This window comes from Dendrobates tinctorius, unplaced genomic scaffold (genome assembly GCF_039654945.1).
Source record: "Dendrobates tinctorius isolate UK_male_01 unplaced genomic scaffold, ASM3965494v1 ptg000261l, whole genome shotgun sequence".
Lineage (NCBI taxonomy): Eukaryota > Metazoa > Chordata > Amphibia > Anura > Dendrobatidae > Dendrobates > Dendrobates tinctorius.
The window spans coordinates 304,125-322,533 of NW_027361928.1; the positions used below are offsets into that span (position 1 = coordinate 304,125).

Consider the following 18,409-nt stretch of genomic DNA (forward strand, 5'->3'; position numbering starts at 1 on the left):
ACGTCTTCTCCTCCAGTCACCTCCAGAGCTGTACTCACTTTTCTGCTGTCACATCATGTCTTATCCTCCAGAGCTGCAGTCACTATTCTGCTGTTACATCGTGTCTTATCCTCCGGTCACCTCCAAAGCTGCACTCACTATTCTGCTGCTACATCATATCTTCTCCTCCAGAGCTGTGGTCACTATTCTGCTGTTACATCATGTGTTCTCCTCCAGAGCTGCAGTCACTATTCTGCTGTTACATCATGTCTTCTCCTCCAGAGCTGCAGTCACTATTCTGCTGTTACATCATGTCTTATCCTCCAGAGCTGCACTCACTATTCTGCTGTTACATCGTGTCTTCTCCTCCAGAGCTGCGGTCACTATTCTGCTGTTACATCACGTCTTATCCTCCAGAGCTGCACTCACTATTCTGCTGTTACATCGTGTCTTCTCCTCCAGAGCTGCGGTCACTATTCTGCTGTTACATCATGTCTTATCCTCCCAGTCACTATTCTGTTGTTACATTGGTGTCTTCTCCTCCAGAGCTGCAGTCTCTATTCTGCTGTTACATTGGTGTCTTCTCCTCCAGAGCTGCTGTCACTATTCTGCTGTTACATCATGTCTCCTCCTCCAGTCACCTCCAGAGCTGCACTCTTTATTCTGCCATTACATATTATACTCCAATCTGATTACAAAACAGGTGACATGAGGCGAGGGTACAAACAAAGAAGAGAGCGATGGTGGCAGAACACAGATTGCTGCTCTTGTTATAAAGCAGTGTTCTTTATAAAGTCTCTGCATCCAGTGGAGCAGAAATCTCTGATGATGGATCAGATGCAGTCACTATAATTGTCCCTGCAGGTCGTTTTTGGTGTGGGGTCCATACAGAGGCTCCGCCATTGTTTTTGGCGCAGGGTCCCTGTAGAGGTTCCACCACTTGGTTTTTGGCGCAGGGACACTGTGGAGGCGCCGCTGCTTGGCGCTGTGTCCATGCACATGGAGGCGCCACTGGATGGAGGCTGCATTTTTTGGGTCAATATGTGGGGGAGCTCAGGATGAACAGTTTCTCCTCCTCTTTGCGGATCCAGCGCAGGAGACGGGAGACGCCATTCACAGCGGACGACTTGCTTCCCAGGGGGCTGAAACAGACGTAGAGCTCAAATGCCTCGGTCACCTGCAGAGAGACGCAAGCGTGAGACATGCGCACGTCTGCCACCATGTAGATGCAGTGAAGCACGAGGCAGGAGTCACGGCGGCCATAGATGTTACTGCAGGCCAGAGCCTGCGGCCGCAGAGACCGGCACACGGGTCGTTTAAAGCTTCCCCATTTTCAATATCTCTCCTTGCAGTCAGCGAGTGGGAACGTTCCTGGTTACGGGGTCTCATCATCCTTTGTAAGAAGCCATGGATCAGTTGGACATGCCCTGGACATTGTTTTCAACCTCAATGCTTAAATTTACTGACCGCAAGCAGAGGTCTTGAACATGGTGAGAAATGGAGACATGAATCGTCTTCTGGAGCTGCAGTGGTGGACCCTCAGTAGATGCGGCCCCCCCAGGGGCAACGGTCACTCACCCAGGCCAGGACGTTCTCTCGGGGTCCCACGTAGTAGATGGTGGTGAGCGGGCGGGAGCTGCAGTGCGCGCGTCCGTGCAGGTGCTGGTACAGCGACACCAGGCGCTTCTGTTCTCCCTCCGTGTTGTACGGAGCGGTCATCACTGGACTGCGGAGACATCAGGAACATTTAACCCAATATTGCCAGTGATCAATATCGAGTGTCTGAGTTGTGTGTCTCCGCCGCGGCTCCTGACACTTTGTGCTTCACCTCTGCTTGCTGTCAGTGTACTGGAATATTTACCTCCAGCGGCTGAAGCCTGTCCTGACTGTGTCCTGCGCACAGCCAGCCTGGATCCGCGGCAGAGGCACAAGTCTGCTGATAGCTTGCTACAATGTACCAGTGCAGGTAACTTGTTTGCCTCACAGGAGGATAGACTAGACTGATACACTGTAACGAATCCCCAGCAGAGAGAAGAACGAGGTCAGGACAGGGTTCACAGCAGGCAGAAATCTTGAATCACAGTGTATCAGAAATCTGGAGGATAATGAAGAATCAGAAAATCCCATGAAGTAACATCCTGCGGAGCTGCCCGACACTGGGCGCCGCTGATCTCCATCCTTCTCACCTGGTGAAGAGCCCGGAGCTCTTGGATTTGTAGAGGAAGTGTCGGAGTTCAGGGATCCCGACCTGTGCGGTGTCGTACGGCGAGTTGGTCAGCGCCTCAGTCAGTGCCGCCCAGGTCCCGCGCTTCTCCAGGCGCTCCACTACCTTCCTCTTGCAGTCGGAGGCGGTGAAGAAGTCCTCGCGGTCAGTGGACACCATCAGGAGGAGCAGCTCCGGCTTGTGGCTCAGGTAGGAGATGTGAGTGTGGAAGAAACCGGACGGGTTGAACTTTGGGAGACACACGGGCGTCCAGGCCTCACCCTCCCGGAAGGAGCTGGAGGAAGTGACCAGGTTGAAGAGCAGGTGGATGTCGACAGGGTGCAGGTACTGGTCCTTCCTCCGGACCAGAGTGACCAGCTGCTGCTGGGACATCAGGATGGAGAACAACAGACTTCGGGCCTTGGCCTGCTGCAGGCAGTACGTGGCTGTGTCCCGCAGGGCGGGGGTCAGAGGTAGGCAGCGGACTGCGGCCAAGAGGAAGCTGGGGTCCGTGTCCATGGCGGCCAACAGGTTGTCCGTGATGCGCTCGGAGCCGGAGAGCAGCCGCCGCAGGTCGTAGCTGGGTCGCTGCTGGAACAGGTGGTGGAGCTGGGTCCCGGTCACCAGGCTGACTAACTGGTAGTAAACGTAGAGCAGCTCCTGCGCCATCTCCTGCTCCGACTGCTGCGCGTGCGACACGGAAACCAGCACCAGTGGGGAGCGCCGCACAAACACCACCGTGTAGCCATCTGCGGGAGGAAGGCGGCATGTAACACAGGTATGATGGCGCAGACGTCTCAGCCCCTCCCCCACACACCTGCATGGATGGACCGGATGGCGTTCTTCTCGCTCTCCAGAAATGACACGAGCGCCATCATGACCCCGGATGTGCTGGACAGCGCCTCCTCTGACCGGTAGCGGGAATACACCGGCTTCCCCGCTTCGCTCAGCACAAACACGTGCTTCTGCTGCTGGTACCAGTCCTCCGCCGGCCCGGCTCCTGCGTCCCCCTGGGGGGCTGGCGGGCGGTGCAGGGTCCCCGGCGGTCTCTTCGCTGACGCTCAGCTGCGTGCTCAGCTTACTGAAGTCATGCGTGATCTCCTCCATGCTCTCTGTGTCGCCCTCGGGCCCCGACGTCGCCTCCACCTCTCCGGTCAGGTCCTCGTAGGACTGAGCGTGGACAATCATGGCCTGGCCGGCCCCTGCAAAGAGAGCGGCAGCGTCACACACGGCGGCGGCTGCGGAGCTGACACTCACCCGGCTCCAGCCCCTGGAGCAGTGCGGGGGCGTCACACACGGCGACCCGTGCGGCAGAGGCTGCATAGCTGACACTCACCCGGCTCCATCCCCTGGAGCAGTGCGGCAGAGGCTGCGGAGCTGACACTCACCCGGCTCCATCCCCTGGAGCAGTGCGGCAGAGGCTGCGGAGCTGACACTCACCCGGCTCCATCCCCTGGAGCAGTGCGGCAGCGTCACACACGGCGGCCCGTGCGGCAGAGGCTGCGGAGCTGACACTCACCCGGCTCCGGCCCCTGGAGCAGTGCGGGGGAGTCACACACGGCGGCCCGTGCGGCAGAGGCTGCGGAGCTGACACTCACCCGGCTCCGGCCCCTGGAGCAGTGCGGGGGAGTCACACACGGCGGCCCGTGCGGCAGAGGCTGCGGAGCTGACACTCACCCGGCTCCGGCCCCTGGAGTACTGCGGGGGCGTCACACACGGCGGCAGAGGCTGCGGAGCTGACACTCACCCGGCTCCGGCCCCTGGAGTACTGCGGGGGCGTCACACACGGCGGCAGAGGCTGCGGAGCTGACACTCACCCGGCTCCGGCCCCTGGAGTACTGCGGGGGCGTCACACACGGCGGCAGAGGCTGCGGAGCTGACACTCACCCGGCTCCTGGAGTACTGCGGGGGCTGGGCTGTCGCTCCGCTCGCGGCCTTGCTCTGCCATCTTGCCGTGCCAGCGCTTATTCACGACAGACGCCATTACAGGATCCGCCGCCGCGCAGGGAAGCGGGGTGTGCCGGACTACACGGGCTCCGCGGGCAGCACCACAAGTCCCAGCACAACCCCAGGGGTTGTCTCTCAAGCTGTCGGCTGGGACTTGTGGTGCCACCAGTGCTTGACATACAGTACACACAGGCCCCTGATAACCGCAGAGTATACAATGGGCCCACCCAGAGCCGCAGGGGCACTACTGCTCCCAGCATGCCGCGCACGGCCCTCACATTCTCCCGCTTCCGCTGCGCCTCTCCTCCGTGGGACTACACTTCCCGGCATCCCCCGCTTCTCCCCGCCCGCTGCTTTTCGGGACCTGTAGTCCTCACCAGGCCGCTTACGCTGTTTTTGAAGCGTGAAGACTGCAGTTCCCGTGATGCAACGCGGGAGAATCGAGTGACGTATTTCCGTTCCAGAGCGGAAGTGGCTGCCGTCTTCTTGTGAGAGGGACGGAGAGAGCTGAGGCGGCGCGGCGTGGACGGGAGTCCGGTGCGTGTGCTGGGGGTCCGCTGGGGCTTGTAGTTCTCTCCAGGTGGCGCTGCCGTCACCCGTATAATGTCGGTCGGGAGCCGAGGGTGCTGGGGGCGCCCTGCCTGGCTGGCTCTTGCCGTCCTGTTACATAGTTATTACAGGCTCCGCCCCTCCTCTCTGCCGCCATGTTTGTATTTGTGCCTCTCATCTTTGCAGATTGTACTTAATTTTTTCTGTCATTTTCACCAAATTTTGGGCAGGCCTCTGGTTATTGTGCCGCCCCCTTGACGATTGTTGGGCTCCGCCTTCTTGTCCTACACTTATGGGAGGGGCCTGATCTAACGGTGCGATCCGGATGTGACTGGCTCCTCCCACTGCGCAGTGATCAGCGGCCCTGCGGTGTGTGACGCGGGGGCCGCCGGCTGCGCTGATTCTGATTGGCTGCTGAGTTTCCGTGTTTTCTCCGCAGATTCACCTTCAGGAGACGGACGCTCAGACCAGGAGGATGTGGGACGACCCGCGGCAGCCCCCCACCTTCCGGTGAGATCACTTATACACCGGTCTTATTGCTGTTCAGTACAAGGACGGAGCGGGGCCCAGACGCTGAGCTCCGGCATTAATGCCGCCCCTCGGCTCCGCTCTGGTGGTCTGGTGAAGCAATGACTAACTGTGATTGGCTGCCATGGTCAGGTGATCTGTGGTACCGTGACCATACAATGGAGGCTGTCGTTCCACCAGAGCGTCCTGCTCTGCCGCCCACCCAGTTGCAGCCAGAGGGCGCCATTCCCTCCACCTCTTCTTTCTTTGAATCTACCATCAGAGTTGGAACGTGCTTGTAGGGGTCCCATCTTCAGATCTCCCCTCCAGACCTTTGTGCAGGCGCTCCGCTTCTGGCGGGTGACTTCTGTCCTGATGTAGCTGTGATGGTATGCTGCCAGCCCCCGCCATACAGCATCGGATCACCAGCGGGGCCCGTAACTATACAGTATATCGTGGTTTGTCACACACTGACTGGCAGTAATGAGCTTGTGTGTCCAATGCTTCAGTCACACTGTGGCTCAATTCACACAGGCACCTAGCAGTCCCTGGTCAGGGTTAGGTGCCCCCCCCATGATCATAAAGTATTATATACTGTAGATAGATATTCTGTGGAGAGGTGACCTGCTTGCTGCCGACTTCCAGAAAACGTTTTCTGATAAGTACAGTTTGTTAAAGAAAACTTGTGTTCTTGTCTCTGCCCTCTGCCGATGTCCTGATCTCCATTACTTGGCTGCAGCGGTGACCTCATGTCAACAGTGTGTTCAATGATTGACTGCAGCGATGTCGATGTAACATGACTGCTGCAGCAAAGTAACAGAGAACGGGGCCGTACACTCGGAGATGAATTAAAGGAAAGTTTGGGCGTTTCTCTACAATAAACTGTACACATTAGGAAAAATTGTGTGACCGGTGATAGCCCTGTTGGCCATTGGCAGCTTGAATGAGATGGTGAAGGCATGGTTTGCAGGCCTCGAGCAGATCAGCCGTGTGGGCAACATATTCCGTAGAAGCAGAACAGCTTGAGGATGAGCGCCCCTTACCGAACTTCCCGACACGTTATCAATGATTCAACCATCATCCCCCTCATATAATGAAGGCGTCCTCTTATATACAGGTGACTGTACCGCCCCCCCCCCCCCTCAAAAATGCTGTATACTATTTTTAATGCAAGTTTTGGCCTTTTTTCCATACAGGGGGCACTTTGGAGAATCCATGCCACCCCTAATACCTCCAGGCTCCAAACCAAGGCAGCGAGGACGTCATCCTTTCTACTTCCAGGGTGGCCCACGACTGTCTAATACCCGCTTTGATAGCCCAGGAGCTGCCGTTATGCACAGAGACATGGATGGGCGCTGGGATGAGGACACCATGATGCCAGAAGAGGAGCTGCATCTCTGGAGGGCGAGAAATAACTCTGGCTACAGGGATAACACTTACAGAGGAGAGGAGATGATGGACATGCGCTACAGGGAGATGGACAATCCAGAAAATGATTTCAGGGCCCATTTAGCCCCCGATATGGACTATAGAGAGAGAGATGAGAGAGGGCTCCCTGATGTGGATTACAGAAGTGAGGAAGGACCCACCATCGCTTACAGAGAGAGACTTCACCCCCCTCCTTTATATAGAGAGCGAGAGAGCCTGGAATACAGAAGGCGAATGCAAGAAGAGAAGGACCTCCGAGAGCAGAAGGTTTTGGAGCACAATCGTCAGAGAGTCGCGTCTGTGCTGGACATCTTACTACAGCAGCAAAAGAGAGAACAGATGTCCCAGAGAGCACGACGGGACAGGGAGACTGCTGACCTGACATTGAGGGAGACCGCTGCGATAGAGTACAACCGGAGAGATGTTCCTTCACTTTACCAAGAGTCTGCGGACCGTGACTTACGGTTCAGGAAGCCGGACGTGGACATGAGCTACATTGACCAAGAACAAAGCTACAGAGAGCGTGTGGTCATCGATTACTCACATACTGAGGTGGTTGGGGATTATAATACCAGCGAGAATTCACATCTCGCTCCGGTGCTACAGAAGACGGCCTGCGTGGCACCCGGGGACCTGGAGACCGCCGTGCCATCTCAGGCTGCCTATGATAATAGAGACCTGAAGATGCCAGGAATAAGGAGAGACGCCGACTACCGGGAGACAGAGAAATCCGATTCGGACTACCGTGGCCGGGATTACAGAGATGTGGAGACTGTTGACTCAGATTACCGAGGCAAGAAGAGGGCCGATTCAGACTACCGGGACCAAGAGCTCGCTGCTGCTGAGACCAGTGTGAAAAAGAGCGCAGGTGCAATGAAGACACAAGATCAGCCCAAGATGTTGAAAAATCCAAAGGTGCTCCAGAGTGTAATGGCTGCTCCGGATATAGCTCCCACCTCTCTCCCCAGCACCGGGCAGGTAATCCCATTCTTGTCTTATGACACACCGCAGATGCCACCTGTGTCCAAGGTAAATGAGGTTCAGGTTCAGGCGCAGCCTGCCGCGAAAAGGGAGGTGTCGAGCGAGGCAAATAAGGGCAGCTGCCCCGGGAAACTGGATGTAGACTTCAGAGATAGGCCCAAGCCAGAAACTCTAACCCAAGAAGCCAAAGAAAGGCAGAGCAAGGTGATGAGACTTGCCGCAGACAGCAAGGAGCCATGTTCTAGTGACCAAGATCTCCGCAGTAAGGAATCCACTCAGGGGAGAGCAGATCAAGACTTCCGTACAGGTAAATATGTGCAGAAGGATGAGGACCTTCGGGCTGAGAAGAACCCCACGACAGCTGTCGACCTGCAGAACGCTGTGCTCTATGACTTCCTAAGACTAGCAGCCAAGGAGTTAAAGCTGCAGCATGAGAAAGAACTTGTCAGTGATGAGACCAAGGGGCAAGCAGGGTCACATGAACCCCAGAAACCACAGTCGGCCAGAATGTCTAACATGGCTGCAAGCAGCGTTAAGTCAGCAGGAGCTCCATCCTCCATGGATTTTCTGGGCCGGCAGGACACTGACTACAGGAACAAGGACTTCAATGATGTTGACCTACGAGTCGGTCATGGCTCCAACAAAAAAACTTGTGAAGACCCACAGCCTGGAAGTAAGGTACGGATGCAAGAGTGACAGTGTGGGTATATATAGAGAGGCCAAGAAAGGGGTCCGCATGTGAAGGGGACAGGAGGCCGCATGGACCTCTACTGGGGGATGTTGGGTGTAGTCGGTATAAAATGGAGTGACTCCACTTACATATAACACGTTGGGTGCAGTAGTAAAATGCAGCATGTGCTGTAAACGCTTCCATAATAATTGGGATATGTTATAAAATGTCCTATAAATGTCTGTTCTGTTTCTGATCTCAGCTTTTAGTGGAGATGAATCTGCTGCACGTTATGTTCATGTCAGTGGTGACGGAGCTGTGGAGTGAGAGGTTTGGGTTACCGACTCCACAGCTTTGCATGTAACCTGCTGATGTGTGGTTTACAGTGGGAATATTGGCACTCGGACCTGTGAACTAGTACAGTAATGAGATCTAGAAAGGTTCAGCATGGTGGCTGGAGAAGTAATGGCTGACTGGAGTTTCATCTAATCCATTGTTTCCCACCACAGGATAAAGACTACAGGCGGACTGCTGTCCCAGACGGCGCTACCAGGATAATATGGTTGGACGGTCTTCCAACCGGAGCTTCTAGAGAAGATGTAAGTCTGGGTGGTGGATGGCAGGGTCTGCTGGGTGTAAGGTGCCAGTGCTGCTGATAATCATCAATGTCTGAGATGGTGGGTGACTCGTTCATGATTACACATGACAGGGTTATGCGGGGGTCTCCATCAAGGCTTAAGCTTGAGGAAGGACCCCACTAGTGAGAATGAGGTAAGTATAATGGATGGGTCAAAATTTAGGATTATTTGCAGCAATGTAGTCACCAGCAAACGTGTGATCATGAAGTCGCTGTAACTTGGGAATTGTGGGTTTTCTGGGGTCACTTACTGCAGGTTGTTGTCATGAGCCCCCAATCACATCTCTGCAAGCACTGCTTCGCGTTCTACATCTGAGGCTCAGATCGTTATAGATGAGGGGTAAGATGGGGGGCAGGGAGCCCTATGGATGGAGCTGTGTGATGGGGGCAGGGAGCCCTATGGATGGAGCTGTGTGATGGGGGCAGGGAGCCCTATGGATGGAGCTGTGTGATGGGGGGCAGGGAGCCCTAGGGATGGAGCTGTGTGATGGGGGGCAGGGAGCCCTAGGGATGGAGCTGTGTGATGGGGGGGCAGGGAGCCCTAGGGATGGAGCTGTGTGATGGGGGGCAGGGAGCCCTAGGGATGGAGCTGTGTGATGGGGGGCAGGGAGCCCTAGGGATGGAGCTGTGTGATGGGGGGCAGGGAGCCCTAGGGATGGAGCTGTGTGATGGGGGGCAGGGAGCCCTAGGGATGGAGCTGTGTGATGGGGGGCAGGGAGCCCTAGGGATGGAGCTGTGTGATGGGGGGCAGGGAGCCCTAGGGATGGAGCTGTGTGATGGGGGGCAGGGAGCCCTAGGGATGGAGCTGTGTGATGGGGGGCAGGGAGCCCTAGGGATGGAGCTGTGTGATGGGGGGCAGGGAGCCCTAGGGATGGAGCTGTGTGATGGGGGGCAGGGAGCCCTAGGGATGGAGCTGTGTGATGGGGGGCAGGGAGCCCTAGGGATGGAGCTGTGTGATGGGGGGCAGGGAGCCCTAGGGATGGAGCTGTGTGATGGGGGGCAGGGAGCCCTAGGGATGGAGCTGTGTGATGGGGGGCAGGGAGCCCTAGGGATGGAGCTGTGTGATGGGGGGCAGGGAGCCCTAGGGATGGAGCTGTGTGATGGGGGGCAGGGAGCCCTAGGGATGGAGCTGTGTGATGGGGGGCAGGGAGCCCTAGGGATGGAGCTGTGTGATGGGGGGCAGGGAGCCCTAGGGATGGAGCTGTGTGATGGGGGGCAGGGAGCCCTAGGGATGGAGCTGTGTGATGGGGGGCAGGGAGCCCTAGGGATGGAGCTGTGTGATGGGGGGCAGGGAGCCCTAGGGATGGAGCTGTGTGATGGGGGGCAGGGAGCCCTAGGGATGGAGCTGTGTGATGGGGGGCAGGGAGCCCTAGGGATGGAGCTGTGTGATGGGGGGCAGGGAGCCCTAGGGATGGAGCTGTGTGATGGGGGGCAGGGAGCCCTAGGGATGGAGCTGTGTGATGGGGGGCAGGGAGCCCTAGGGATGGAGCTGTGTGATGGGGGGCAGGGAGCCCTAGGGATGGAGCTGTGTGATGGGGGGCAGGGAGCCCTAGGGATGGAGCTGTGTGATGGGGGGCAGGGAGCCCTAGGGATGGAGCTGTGTGATGGGGGGCAGGGAGCCCTAGGGATGGAGCTGTGTGATGGGGGGCAGGGAGCCCTAGGGATGGAGCTGTGTGATGGGGGGCAGGGAGCCCTAGGGATGGAGCTGTGTGATGGGGGGGCAGGGAGCCCTAGGGATGGAGCTGTGTGATGGGGGGGCAGGGAGCCCTAGGGATGGAGCTGTGTGATGGGGGGCAGGGAGCCCTAGGGATGGAGCTGTGTGATGGGGGGCAGGGAGCCCTAGGGATGGAGCTGTGTGATGGGGGGCAGGGAGCCCTAGGGATGGAGCTGTGTGATGGGGGGCAGGGAGCCCTAGGGATGGAGCTGTGTGATGGGGGCAGGGAGCCCTAGGGATGGAGCTGTGTGATGGGGGGCAGGGAGCCCTATTGATGGAGCTGTGTGATGGGGGGGCAGGGAGCCCTATTGATGGAGCTGTGTGATGGGGGGCAGGGAGCCCTATTGATGGAGCTGTGTGATGGTGGGCAGGGAGCCCTAGGGATGGAGCTGTGTGACGGGGCAGAAAGCCCTAGGGATGGAGCGGTGTGATGGGGGGCAGGGAGCCCTAGGGATGGAGCTGTGTGATGGGGGCAGGGAGCCCTATTGATGGAGCTGTGTGATGGGGGGCAGGGAGCCCTAGGGATGGAGCTGTGTGATGGGTGGCAGGGAGCCCTAGGGATGGAGCTGTGTGATGGGGCAGGGAGCCCTAGGGATGGAGCTGTGTGATGGGGGCAGGGAGCCCTATTGATGGAGCTGTGTGATGGGGGGCAGGGAGCCCTAGGGATGGAGCAGTGTGACGGGGCAGAAAGCCCTAGGGATGGAGCGGTGTGATGGGGGGCAGGGAGCCCTAGGGATGAGGCTATGGTGAGATTCTGTCCGTCCTCTCATGGTTTCTACCTCCACAGATCCTCTCTGCTCTCTCCGGCCCACAGCCTCTGCCCAAACACGGAGTGAATCTCATCGGATACATGCCAGGTGAGTGATGTGTGACGTCACGATTGACCCACAAGTTCTGTGTCCTGACAATCAGCAGCTCCATAGAGATAGTGTCCCCTGACTTCCGGCCGGAAATCGCCGCTGTCGGCCTGGGATTTACACTGGACCTTCATGGGATCCTCATTGGGGTTCCGGACGATATCGGTTGGAGCCCTCGTGACAGATATAGATAGGGCCCTCACTTTTTTAGCTGTTGACCTTCACAGATAATATTTACAGGTGAATTGCAGATTCCTGGGAGCCAGATCCAATTCTTCAGACGATCAGTCAGGTGTGCGGTGCTCGGCTCCTGGCGGGGTGCAGTATGCGCTCAGTCCATGCACTGCTCGGGGCACCCTCATATTGGAGCCGAGCGCTCTGCCTCCTGGCTGCTCGTATCTCACCAGTCTACAAAGTAATCACAGGGGTCTTCAGACCCCCACTACGGCATCCTTTGTACCCTGTTACAATGACATCTGAGCCTGATATTTTAGATGACTTTAAAGGGGTCTCCTGCCTCCTGATTAATTACAAATGGTTTGTAATGGTGTAAAATACCAGTAGCAGTAACACTTCACTCCTGTGCTGTCGCTTTCCTGGTCTTCACCGGGGTCAAGAGTTGATGTCGCCATTAATAAATCATTGGTCCCATTGATGACCTCTGCGGCCCGGGAAGAGGTCGACATCGGACATCGCCCCACTACTAGCTACATTACAAGCTCCAAGAAGTAACTTTGGCTTTATCAGGAGGTCGTTCTCTTCAGGCAGTGGCAGGTCCAGCTGCCTGTGCCGATCATGCATCTTGGCTGTCGGCTCAGCCACCGTCCATGCCCCTTGGCTGCCGGCTGAGCTGATGTAGATGCCCGTTTTTACATTTTCATTATGTGGAGAGCAGAGACAGCACCCGGTGCTGTACTGCCCAATCCTTATCCTTACAGATGACAAGACCCCCCCCCATGTTCCTTAGATGGTGGTCTGACCAGGAGCTCACTATAATCTGCAGGGAAATACCTTGTCTATGCTGCCCATAAACCTCAGCTCTGAGATGTCTGCAGGGCCCGCTGTCAGGGCAGTACACTAGGACCCTTTACATACGCAGCCCCTTGTGTAGGTCTCATCCTGTGGTGCTGGCTGGCGGGGGTCACCCTCGGCTCTTGTGTCTCTCGTATAACTGGTTGTGGAGAAGCAGATTATTCCTTGTGCAGACTCTGAGCCCTCATCTGTGTTTATCCCCTATGTCAGTAATGGCCGACAGTGTTGGCACCCTTGAAATTGTTAGAGAAAATGAAGTATTTCTCCCAGAACATTGTTACATTCCCCTGTTTTGTTATACTCAGGTTTATTTCCTTTGTGTATTTTGAAACAAAACAAAAAAAAACAATAAAATGCAAATTGAGCATAAATTCTTACAAAACCCCAAAAATGGTCCGGACCAAATTGCTGGCACCCTCAATATTTAGTCACCCCCTTTGGGATAATTAACTGCGATCAATCGCTTCCTATAACAATCCAGCAGCTTCTTCCACCTCTCAGCCGGGATCGTGGACTCTTCTTACAATCTGATCCCGATCCCATATTTCGCCTTCTCCCAACAGTGATTGTAAGATGTCTCCACAGGTGATCAGTGGGATTTAGATCCAGACCCGTTGCTGCCTCTTCAGAACTCCGGCGTGTTGTTTAAATCCATTTCTGGAGGCTTCTTGTGGAATGTTTGGGGTCATTGTCTTGCTGGAAGACCCCTGACCAAGGACACTCAGCAAACCCAGCTTTCTGACACTAGACACTATATTGCCACACGATATCCTTTGGTAATCTTCAGATTTGATGATGCCTTGCACACAGTCAGGGCACCCAGTGCCAGAGGCAGCTAAACAACCCCAAAACATCTGTGACCCTCCACCAAATCTGACCGTAATTACTGTGCTTCTCTTTCTTTGTAGGCCTCATTCTTTAAACAGTAGAAAGATGTGCTTTACCAAAAAGCTCTGTCTTGGTCTTATCTGTCAACAAGACGCTTTCCCAGAAGGATTTTGGCTTACTTGCGTCCATTTTGGCAATCTGCAGTGTAGCTTTTTTACGTCTGTGTCAGCAGTCGGGTCCTCCGGGGTCTCCTACCATAGAGTTTCATTGCATTCACATGTGAACGGATAGCTTACCCTGACACTAATACACCCTGCTGTAGGACAGCTTGGATTTCTTTGGACCTTGATTGGAGCTGCTTATCCACCATCCGGACTATGCTGCGTTAACAACCTTTCATTATTTTTTCCCTGCTGTCCACGTCCAGGGAGAGTAGCTAGAGCGCCATGGGTTGTAAAAGTCTTGATTATGTTGTGCACCATGGACAAAGGAACATCAAGATCTCTGGAGATGGACTTGTAACCTTAAAATTGGTTCTCAGGTCCTCAGACAGTTCTCTTCTTCTTTCTGTTCTCCATGCTTAGTGTGGCACACAGAATTCAAAGATCGAGTCATCTTCTCCCTTTTTATCTGGTTTCAGGTGTGATTTCCATGCTGTTCACACCTGTTACTTGCCACAGGTGAGTGTGAATGAACATCACATTCTAGAAACAAAGTTGTTTACCCACAATTTTGGAAAGTTGCCTACAGTTCTGTCGAGCCCATTTTTGGAGTTTTGTGTGAAATTATGTCCAATTTGCCTTTTGTGACGAATGAGAGCCAGGGGGATACAGATATCCCCCCTGCCGTCACTAATCTGTGACAGAGCTTACACGGATACAGCTCTCTGGTGCCCCCCTTACCCTCAGGTCAGTCAGGGAACTGCTACTAGGATAAGTAGTCACTGGAGAGGCTGCCCAGTCATGTACTGGTTATCGGGGCACTCTGCAGTGAGGGCGGTATATACAGCTCTGGCAAAAATGAAGAGACCACCACATCCAACCCCTGTCATGGCCGCCCAATCTCCAGACCTGACCCCACTGAAAACCTCTGGAATGTAATCAGGAGGAAGATGGAGAGTCACAAGCCATCAGACAAAGAAGAGCTGCTGACATGTGTGTACCAGGAGCGGCATAAGGTCACCCAGGAGCAGCGTGACAGACTGGTGGAAAGCAGCCAAGACGCATGAAAGCTGGGATTAACAATCATGGGGATTCCACAGAATACTGATCTCTGAACTCTTCCTGAGTTAAAACATTAGTATTGTTGTTTCTAAATGATTAGGACCTTGTTTTCTGCATTTTTTTGTTCTTTTGACCATTTCTCATTTTCTGAAAATACATACAAAATTTATTGCTTGGAAATTCGGAGACATGTCGCCAGAAGTTTATAGAATAAAAGAGCAATTTACATTTTACTCAAAAATATAAAGAGAAAAATCAGACAAACTGAACATTTGAAGGTGGTTTATACACACAGTGGATACGGAAAATATTCAGACCCCTTTAAATTTTTCACTCTGTTTCATTTCAGCCATTTGGTAAATTCATAAAATTTCATTTTTTCCTCATTAATGTACACTCTGCACCCCATCTTCACTGGAAAAAACAGAAATGTAGAAATTTTTGCCAATTAGAGAAAAACTGAAATCTCCCATGGTCATAAGTATTCAGCCCCGTTGCTCAGACACTCATATGTAAGTCTCATGCTGTCCATTTCCTTGTGTTCCTCCTTGAGATGGTTCTGCTCCTTCATTGGAGTCCAGCTGTGTGTAATTACACTGATAGGACTTGATCTGTTAGGCTGTGTGCACACGCTGCGGATTTTGCTGCGGTTCCGCAGCGGTTTTGGCTGCTGCGGACCTGCAGCAGTTTTTGCTGCGGTGTACAGTACCATGATTCCCTATGGGAATCAAAAACCGCAGTGCAGACGGTGCGGAATTTTCCGCGCGGATTATCTGCGGTTTTCAATCCGCAGAAAGAATTGACATGTCAATTCTTTCTGCGGATTCCCCTGCGGTTTGCCATCTCCTCCATTGAGGAGATGAAAAACCGCAGAGCAATCCGCAGGTAAGTCTTTTACAAAATCCGCGCGGATGAATCCGCACAGCCTAAAGGCGCACACCTGTCTAAAGACCTCAGAGTGCATGTCAGACCAAATGAGAATCATGAGGCCAAAGGAACTGGCCAAGGAGCTCAGAGACAGAATTGTGGAAGGCGCAGATCTGGCCAAGGTTGCAAAAGAATTTTTGCAGCACTCAAGGTTCCTAAGAGCACAGTGGCCTCCATAATCCTTACATGGAAGAAGTGTGGGACCACCAGAAGTCTTCCTAGACCTGGCCGTCCAGCCAAACTGAGCAATCATGGGAGAAGAGCCTTGGTGAGAAAGGTAAAGAAGAACCCCAAGATCACTGTGGCTGAGCTCCACAGATGCAGTAGGGAGATGGGAGAAAGTTCCACAAAGTCAACTATCACTTGCAGCCCTCCACCAGTCAGACCTTTATGGCAGAGTGGCTCAACGGAAGCCTCTCCTCCGTGCCAGATATATGAAAGCCGCATAGTTTGCTAAAAAACGCATGATGGACTCCCAGACTATGAGAAATAAGATTCTCTGGTCTGATAAGACGAAGATAGAACTTTTTGGTGATAATTCTAAGCGGTATGTGTGGAGAAAACCAGGCACTGCTCATCACCTGCCCAATACAATCCCAACAGTGAAACATGGTGGTGGCAGCATCATGCTATGGGGGTGTTTTTCAGCTGCAGGGACAGGACCAGATGACCCAGGAGGTCCCTTTCAACTCTACCATTATATGATTCTATGGTTTCCCTGTGTCTACGCTTTCCATTGATAGCTTGTTGATGTTGACCACCTTGCACAAAAGACAGCAGGGGGTCCTGCTCTGTTCCTCCTCACTTTAATTATGGCCTCTAATTCTCTGGCCATATGGCATGTTCCTGTTCTTTTGGGAATTTGTGTATTTATCCCATGGGTGGGGGCCACTGTTCAGGAGTGGAGGGAGATCTCTGGATAATATATTGGGCCTGAAATTAATAAATCAAAATGGAGTCTCCCTTGTCCCTCACACCTTTTTTCTCAGTATTTTTTGTGGTGTTCCAATAAACACAAAGGAAATAAACCTGAGTATAAGGGTATGTGCACACGTAGTTTTTAGGTGCTGCGGATTTCTCCCCGTGGATTTTGTAAAATCCGCAGGTAAATTTCAGGTCCAAAGACTTGCGGATTAGGCTGAAGTTTAGCCCTGCGGTTTATCACCTCTACAATGGAGGAGATGGTAAACCGCAGCGGAATCCACAGAAAAGAAGACACATGTCATTTCTTTCTGCGGATTTAAAACCGCGAGGAAAATTCCGCGGCATGTGCACAGCGGTTTCCATTTTACATAGAGTAACATGGTACTGTACAACGCAGCAGATTCTGCTGCGGACCCGCAGGGCCAGAAACGCTGCGGATCCGCAGCAACATTCGCAGTGTGTGCACACACCCTAAGAAAACATGGAGAATGGTAATAATTATCTGGGAGAAACACTTCATTTTCTGGAACAGTTTCAAGGGTGCCAACGCTTTTGGCCATGACTATATATGTATGGACTGCACCTCTGAGAAGTCTTGTCCAGTCATGTCACGTGATCCCCCATCGCTGCCGGGGGGACGATGCTATGGACGCTGCTCCTCGGGGGCTGCATGTTCAGTAAGGTTATATTGGGGGGACGCTGAGACTTGTGTGTTGGGTGAATGTCGTCCGGGTTGTGGTGCTCCCTCCACGTCCCATTGTACTCTATGTGCAGTATGTCGGGGAGCACACTGTCTGTCTGTTTTGGGGGAAGGGTGGCTGAAAGTAAATGCCATTTTTCTGGATGTAATACTGACTGACATCCCGTCTATCACATGCTGTCCCCAGGTTACAGCTCCGGCTCTGTCTGCGTGGAGTTTTCCCTCGTGGAAGAGGCCGTCGGATGCATGGAAGCCAACAAGGTTACTTCTCCACCTGTGCAGCGGTGCCCTGGAAAGATGGAGGGGAGACTGGAAAAACTCAGGGTCTCCTATGGCCCCAGTAGACGTTCCGCTAGTTTGTAGGGTGCAGCCATTTACCTGCCCCTGACACACTATGGGAACATCTGCGCGGTATATAACCTGTGTGTATATAGCCCAGCGGAGGATGCGGTATATAACCTGTGCGTATATAGCCCAGCAGAGGATGCAGTATATAACCTGTGTGTATATAGCCCAGCGGAGGATGCGGTATATATCCTGTGCGTATATAGCCCAGCGGAGGATGCAGTATATATCCTGTGTGTATATAGCCCAGCGGAGGATGCGGTATATATCCTGTGCGTATATAGCCCAGCGGAGGATGCGGTATATATCCTGTGTGTATATAGCCCAGCGGAGGATGCGGTATATATCCTGTGCGTATATAGCCCAGCGGAGGATGCGGTATATAACCTGTGTGTATATAGCCCAGCGGAGGATGCGGTATATAACCTGTGCGTATATAGCCCAGCGGAGGATGCGGTATATATCCTGTGCGTATATAGCCCAGCGGAGGATGCGGTATATAACCTGTGCGTATATAGCCCAGCGGAGGATGCGGTATATAACCTGTGCGTATATAGCCCAGCGGAGGATGCGGTATATATCCTGTGCGTATATAGCCCAGCGGAGGATGCGGTACATAGCCCAGCGGAGGATGCGGTATATATCCTGTGTGTATATAGCCCAGCGGAGGATGCGGTATATATCCTGTGTGTATATAGCCCAGCGGAGGATGCGGTATATAACCTGTGCGTATATAGCCCAGCGGAGGATGCGGTATATATCCTGTGTGTATATAGCCCAGCGGAGGATGCGGTATATATCCTGTGCGTATATAGCCCAGCGGAGGATGCGGTATATATCCTGTGTGTATATAGCCCAGCTGAGGATGCGGTATATATCCTGTGCGTATATAGCCCAGCGGAGGATGCGGTATATAACCTGTGTGTATATAGCCCAGCGGAGGATGCGGTATATAACC

The 18,409-nt window shown here is 53.8% G+C and overlaps 2 protein-coding genes across 5 annotated transcripts in view; one reads left to right on the forward strand and one right to left on the reverse strand.

The window, feature by feature from the left end:
- Window positions 1-621: 621 nt before the first annotated feature.
- On the reverse strand, window positions 622-4,460 carry MON1A (MON1 homolog A, secretory trafficking associated). The gene is given in 6 exon segments (XM_073558871.1): window positions 622-1,156; window positions 1,558-1,705; window positions 2,166-2,931; window positions 3,000-3,189; window positions 3,191-3,384; window positions 4,070-4,460. Coding segments are annotated over 6 exon segments (1,536 nt in total). The 5' UTR covers window positions 4,167-4,460; the 3' UTR covers window positions 622-1,015.
- Window positions 4,461-4,533: 73 nt separating this feature from the next.
- Window positions 4,534-18,409, forward strand: part of LOC141069375 (uncharacterized) — a 50,259-nt gene continuing 36,383 nt past the window's right edge. For 3 of the 4 annotated variants that reach the window (XM_073558863.1, XM_073558864.1, XM_073558865.1), the window contains exons 1-6: window positions 4,534-4,666; window positions 5,118-5,188; window positions 6,382-8,272; window positions 8,774-8,863; window positions 11,403-11,472; window positions 17,294-17,367. In XM_073558863.1, coding sequence (XP_073414964.1) covers window positions 5,154-5,188; window positions 6,382-8,272; window positions 8,774-8,863; window positions 11,403-11,472; window positions 17,294-17,367 — 2,160 coding nt within the window. In that variant the 5' untranslated portion in view covers window positions 4,534-4,666; window positions 5,118-5,153. The remainder of the gene's footprint in view (window positions 4,667-5,117; window positions 5,189-6,381; window positions 8,273-8,773; window positions 8,864-11,402; window positions 11,473-17,293; window positions 17,368-18,409) is intronic. The other variant, XM_073558866.1, reaches the window with a different exon arrangement.